The sequence below is a fragment of the Rutidosis leptorrhynchoides genome, chromosome 9 (assembly GCF_046630445.1).
Source record: "Rutidosis leptorrhynchoides isolate AG116_Rl617_1_P2 chromosome 9, CSIRO_AGI_Rlap_v1, whole genome shotgun sequence".
NCBI lineage: Eukaryota > Viridiplantae > Streptophyta > Magnoliopsida > Asterales > Asteraceae > Rutidosis > Rutidosis leptorrhynchoides.
The window spans coordinates 360,742,961-360,749,943 of NC_092341.1; the positions used below are offsets into that span (position 1 = coordinate 360,742,961).

The following is a 6,983-nucleotide window of genomic DNA, read 5'->3' on the forward strand; positions in this document are numbered from 1 at the left end:
ACTGTCGAATTCTTTCTCTCTCCCTTTCTATCTGTCTTTCCACCACTCGATCTTCTTAATTAAGTTTTTTCATTTCATAATAAAAATTTTATCAAACGCAAACCTCAACCTACCAAGCTACCTTTTAATTAATTAATTGGCATTCATATATGGAAGTTGACGATCAAAACAGAAATCTAGAGCATGACTTTTAATTCTGCATGAAGAAAGAAGAAGAAGAAGAAGAAGAATAACAATACTGATAAATATTGAATATTGATTGATTGATCATCTAATTATTCAACGTACTAAATGGCAGGTTATCAACATTATCGATCTCCATTTGGTGATACAACTTTAACTAAAGTGTTTGTAGGAGGACTTGCTTGGGAGACACAAACAGATGAAATGCGATCATATTTTCAACAATTTGGTCACATTCTTGAAGCTGTTATCATCACTGATAAAATTACTGGCAAGTCTAAGGGTTATGGATTTGTAAGTTCATTTTTTATTCATTTCTTTTTTTTTTATCTTAATTATTATATACTTTCTTTGTTCTTCATACAAAATGAGGTCAGTATCTTTTGTGCTAATTATTTAGAACTTTTCTTTTCTTACAAATGATTAGGTTAATGTTTTTTATAAGTCATTATATGACTATGAATTTATCCAAAATAACTACTTTTAAAATTGATCCTCTATTTTTATTTTTATATTGAATATATTGTTAACAAAACATACATATCCGTTAGTAATTAATGAGTTTAATTAGTACTTTGAAGAGGACAGTTTGACATCAAACCTTATATGACAACTGTCATTTGCATGTTTTTGTATAGGGTAACTTTGAGCCATGATCTTGATTTGTATATTGTACTACTAATATTTTTATTATATATTTATAATAAAAATATTATCTTTCGCAATATAATATGGACTTCTTATATCAAAATAGGTCTACCTTTAGAGATGCAAGTGTGTAGTTTTCTAACTAGTTTAAAAATTGTTGTTAGAAAAGAATGATGACCTATAACTGACCTGAATACTGGCCAGGTAACTTATCGAGACCCTGAATCCGCAAAACGGGCTTGTGAGGACCCGAACCCGATGATAGATGGAAGAAGAGCCAACTGTAATATCGCATCACTTGGGCGACCTCGACCATCTCCTCAAGGTTAGTTTGTTACATTTTCTACTATATACGGAGTATTTATTAATTAAGAATAAACTAATTTATCTAGCATGTTTTTTTTGGATATGTCCTTTAACCTTTTCTGCTCCAGTTACGAGATTTATGAACCCAAGATATAGTTTAATGTAGTTATTAATATATTAATATAAACTATAAGTAACATAATACTGTATACATTTTGTTCATTGTTATTGAAAGAATATAAATTATAGGAAGAAATCAAGGTGGCAATATTGCATTTCAAGGAACAAATACAATGGGACAACAAGGTGCATCATCATCATATAGTGGAGTGGCACCACCTCCGCTAGGTCCGCCACCACCTCCACCACCACCATCCGTCATGTATCCGCCGTATGGGTAAGTTATACGTAGTATATTAAAAACATTATGTAAAAAAAATAGGTGAAAAAGTGAAAGTCAAAAATTATTTATAAAATCAAAGACAGTTGGTCATGACAGAAGAGAAGTGGGTGTGGGGGCATAGTTATATATTTACTCTGTATATTTATATTTTATACTCCGTATTTTATGTTTATGTACGCTTAAAAATGAGTTGGCATTACAGAAGTTTTGCCAGCGTTAAATGGCATTCAGTGTTGACTTTTATTATTATTTTTGTAATTAATTATTTTATTACGGTAATTATTAGGATTTGGAATATTCAATTTCAATATAACATTATATATATTAAAAATACAATAAAATTTTAAAATTTTTGTTTATTATGTAAGTTAAGGTATGCAAGTTACTAAACAAACTTTAAATTATTTTGTTTAAGGCTTGTCATACAAGAAGATTAATTTCTTTTTTTATACGGAGTAGTTATAAACATTATTCTGTTAACGTGCTTATCAAATTATTTTTGTAAGGACAATAACTGCGTTGTTTGATACGGAGTAAGTACTCCCTAGTCAAAGGGTAAGGTTTTACGGAGTATTTTATTTATTGTATTTATATTTATTTATTTATTTTATTATTTTACAAGAAAGTAAAGCTTTATTGCCAAGTTGGCTGCCATTGCAGGCTTACATAAAACTCCAGACAACCTTCAGCTTTTACAGATTTTAAATGGTCCCATTTTCTTTTCTTTTAAGCACGAAAGTTTTTAAAATTATATAATTTTAACTATTTGGTTAAAAAACATACGGAGTGTATTTTATGTTTTAAGGAAAACCATGGAGTAAAACCGAAGTCTTTAATCAATGAGCTTCAATATAAAGGCTTTATTTAATATTTGATAATAAAACAATAAATAATTAAACATATATGTGTGGTTATATAATTAGTAAGACTATAATAATTTTACTAAACGCATTTTAAATTAACGAATTAATGCATTTTTATTGATATATGCAGATACGCAACATATGCACCCGATTATGCATATCAACAAGTAAGTTCTTCTTCATTGTTTATATATAATCATATTTATATTTAACTGAGTTTACGTGTATAAAAAAATTCGTAAAATAAAATATATCTTTTTCCATGTAACGAAGTATATTCCGTATATAAATTCTACAAAAATGTGGCAAATAAACACTCTTGGACCATGGTAACTATTTAAATGCGTATGGTACTCTCTTTGACCACGTTAATGTACTACGAGTACATTGATACAAATAAATTTAAACACATATTAATTTTAGAATCATGTTAAAGTGATGCATAACTGAGTTGAGCTATTAGCAAACTACTTGTTTAGTAAGCTATTAAGAGCTTTTTACATTTGCAAGTCTTAACTTATTTTATAAACAACTAAATTTTAGATTTGCACTAAATATGTTTTATGCACACTTAAATTCAAGGCCGTCAGTAATTTGCATTTTTCTCACACGCCCAATCAATTCATTTGTCCCCTTTGTGAAAATGATTTTTATATATGTTACAAATTAATTAATATTTTTAAAGTTACTTAAATGTCAATTACATGTTGATAATGATATGTTATACACTTATACTTCGAACTATATATTTATTTCGATTCATATACTGATTGATATTGATATTGATATTGTACATGAGTAGTACGTACGTTACAAGTAAAGACTAAAGAAAGTATTATAATTGATACAGTAATAGTAATAAGTTGAAATTGGATGTGTACGTTAAGCAGGCAATGTACAATCCAGCACTTCAGCAGCCATACTATCATCAAGTGTATGGGCCAGGAGCAACAGTCTCCGCACCATATTATTATGCTCCCTCACCCAGAGGAACATTTAGTCAAGCTCAGCGTATGCAAGGACCTTCTTATCTTTACTATCCTACGCCTCCTCCACCTCCTCAAATGGACCCGTCAACGTTTCCTGGCTATCCTACGCCACTTCCTCCCACTTTGATACTTCCCACCAGACATCCTTTTCCTTCTCCCTCTCCCACGGGTAAGCTTTAAACATATCTTTGACGTTGTATTGCATATTTTTATTCTACATATACACTACTTATTTATATATACATATATAAGCACACACATTTACATATATTTATTACTACATCCTACTTTTTATAATCTTACCATTTATTATCTTTTACTTCTTGAGTCCTAAAATTACTATCATATTTAACTTATAAAAGTTATTTTATTATTTTTATTGTGTTATATAATATTTGATAAAAATTATTGATGAATGCAGTTTAAAATGTGATTTCATTAATCATCATCATATATCATATATTATATTATATAATACAAACAAAAATATTTAAAATCAAAGTTATAAAACAAAGACTTAAGGATGAAAGGAGTACATACTATCATTTTGTCTTATATATAATTTTTAATGGTATAAAATAAAAATTTACTTAATTTCTGAAAATTTTCTATTTATAGAATTTCACAATTAATTGGATTAGTTATAAAAAGTGAATAGAAAAATAAAATTGAGATGGATGGGCTATTTTGATTTGGACATACAACCATCATATATTGGATCATGGAGCACTATTAGTAATTGAGGAATCCTGGGTAGATGCGACTAATTAAGTGTAAGTCCTATAATGGACCTATAACTAGTGACTTGACACGTGAAAACAAATTCTCTTAGGACTATCATCCGTCTACTTATCAACTTTTGTAGAACCCCACGTGTTTATTAGACCATGCATGATATACTTAGATTGTAATATGTACATGCATAGTTTTTTAAGCAAAGTTATAACTAGATTAAGATATAAGATGATATTGGTTAAATATGTAACTTCATCTATGCACAAAATTAGCTTTCACAATACGACATTAGAACCATGTATTAGAACCCGCAGGTTCCAGGACCCATAATGAACCAATATCGAATAATTGTGCTTAAGAAAACTTCAAGTTGACCCACTATTAGAACCCACATGCTTTCAACATGTTTATACTTCGTACTCTTTTTTTATCGTAAAGACCTTTATACGGAGTATAAAAGTTGAATAAATACTGTAGTATTTAAAAAAGTTATTTAACACTTATTACATCAATCTTGAAGTACCATATTTTACTGTTTACAGGTCACAAACAGCTAGTCACTGGACCCAACTTTATGACCTCACATTTACATAGATGCATAGTTTAAAAAATCATGCTTAAACATTATTTATCATGTTACATGTTTCTTGCATATATTTGATGTGCAAAAATCCTTATTAGGAAAATATGCTCTTTCCTTTTTTGTTACTACACATGACTGTTTGTCTATAGATGTCCTTGCAATTGATTAATAGCTTTATGTTAAATAATAAAATATTTTCACTAACTTTAACTTTTTCATTATTATTTACCTTAAAAATAAAAATGATCATGTGAAGTTAACATAGGAATTCATGTACATAAACATATAAATAAATAGATGGATGTGGTAATGGTGGGGGCCCATATATAAGAACCATGTGAGATGAGCTGTAACTGTAAGGGTGATGGTCATAGGCCCATAATGGGGTCAATAGGAAAATGATGCCACATGTACAGAGTGAGTTAGTAAACCAAAAACAGTCAAACAGTTAGCAGTCCATGTGAATTCAAGATTCATTTGTTGTTATTAAAAGTGTAGGTGTGTTTACTAAGGTTAGATTTGTCTTTTTGACTTGCTTTTCACTTGTTAAACAGCCAATATATATTTCAACCATTTATTATAGAAAAAAAAAAAAAAAAAGTTGTTTTCTCAAGATTCTATACAAGATCTGTTACATTACTTTAATTCCTAATATACCCTTATCATGCTTGCAAATGTATGTATATGAGACCACTTTCCAATAATTGGTCACATGTATTATTGTGTTTGTTGTACATTATGAGTTAAGGGTAATACATTGTAATTGAGTCAAAGATGCATGTTTGACCATGTCAAAATGTGCTATTGCTTTCAGGTTCCCAGACTCCACAAAATACAACTGAAACAGAAGGTGGTGTAGCAACTTCAGAGAGTCCAAACACCTAAAACTGATGAAAAACATACACATGCATGGTGGCTTAAAAAGCAAACAAAATACATTATTGACAAATGTTCATCAATGGTCCTTCAACTTTCTGTATTCTTCAATTTTTCTGAAAGAATCCTAAATAAATTCTTTTTTTTGGTCACGAAGATGAACTGGACCATTCCTACTCGACTACTCGTCGTTCTGATTATTTTTTTTCTCACATTGAGAGTCATCATTCTTTACCACTTTTTTTTTTTTTTTTATCTCTATTTATGTTTAATTATACATTGCATGTAATTGTAATTTACCTGAAATAATATTTTCTTAAAAGTTTTATATTATGTTCCTCAAAATTTTATACATTTTTTGAGCTATAGTAACGTCATCGTAACTAATTTTTTGCGACATGCATATGTACATTGTAAATAGATCTGTATATCGGACACTATCATTAATAAGTTAACGCGTTATGTCGTTATCTCATCTGTCACCAATAGTTTTTAGCGTGTTGTTGAGCTCAGTTTCGATAAAAAAAAATAACTCATGGTTTCCAAATTTAGTTTTGTTTCGTTAAATGAGTATGAGTATAGCTTGGAAACAGGTAAATGAATATTTGATGGGTGTATCTAGTATTTTAGGAAACAAGTTCCGGGTGAGGAAGGATAAAAGTTAATTATATGAGCTATATTTGATAGTACATGAAATAAATACTTTACTAAAATTTTACAACCGACCGTTTTTTAATATGTAAAGTAATGACTTTGTACTCGACAACTATCTTACTGTCGACATGCAATTAAGATACAAGAGTAATTATGTATTCATTTATTCAGCCAATATATAGACTTAAAGCATTAGTACAGAATTATTGAGTATATATATGATCAGGAAGCGATTGTGATGTGACCAGCTAAAAATACTTGAGATGTAGTTGAAGTTTATGCATTACAATAATTGAGGTTAAGTTATACGGAGTATGTAGCAGACTAGCCTAGTGGTGAATGACTCACTCTCCCTTAAGGGAGTTGAGGGTTCGATTCCCACTAGGTGAGAATTTTCTAAATAATTGGATCAAAAACTATTCTTATCGGGCCCAAATGATCCTTTGGTCCCACGCATGCGAAGATTGCAACAATAACAATGCAGGTTCGAATCTCGGGCCTGACATGCTGTGGGGAAATGGGTGATGGTGTTTCGCCAGGTTCCAGTGGGCTACCGGGGACCGCTGGATGGATTGACAAAGTCAACACAGAGCTAACATGTCCCTGACGATACACATGTTTTGCAACAAAATGTAGCAGACTCCATGTTTCTGAATAGTCGATCTTTTGTGCTGATTATTAATTATTTGTGGTTAGATTGATGTTAACAAATTAACAACATTTTATTTGAACAATTTCATAAC

At 30.0% G+C, this 6,983-nt stretch overlaps 1 protein-coding gene across 1 annotated transcript; it reads left to right on the forward strand.

Annotated features, from left to right (window-relative positions):
- Positions 1 to 291: 291 nt before the first annotated feature.
- LOC139867707 (uncharacterized) lies at positions 292 to 5,818 on the forward strand. Its single transcript, XM_071856071.1, has 6 exons — positions 292 to 477; positions 1,036 to 1,156; positions 1,387 to 1,534; positions 2,534 to 2,570; positions 3,294 to 3,561; positions 5,525 to 5,818. The coding sequence occupies exons 1-6, from the start codon at positions 292 to 294 to the stop codon at positions 5,593 to 5,595; spliced, it is 831 nt and encodes a 276-aa protein (XP_071712172.1). The 3' UTR covers positions 5,596 to 5,818.
- The last annotated feature ends 1,165 nt before the right edge of the window (positions 5,819 to 6,983 follow it).

Coding starts and splice junctions, on each gene's coding strand:
- LOC139867707 (XM_071856071.1), top strand. CDS start 292: ATGGCAGGTTATCAACATTATCGATCTCCATTTGGTGATACAACTTTA. Junction 478..1,035: donor AGTCTAAGGGTTATGGATTT/GTAAGTTCATTT, acceptor AATACTGGCCAG/GTAACTTATCGAGACCCTGA. Junction 1,157..1,386: donor ACCTCGACCATCTCCTCAAG/GTTAGTTTGTTA, acceptor TATAAATTATAG/GAAGAAATCAAGGTGGCAAT.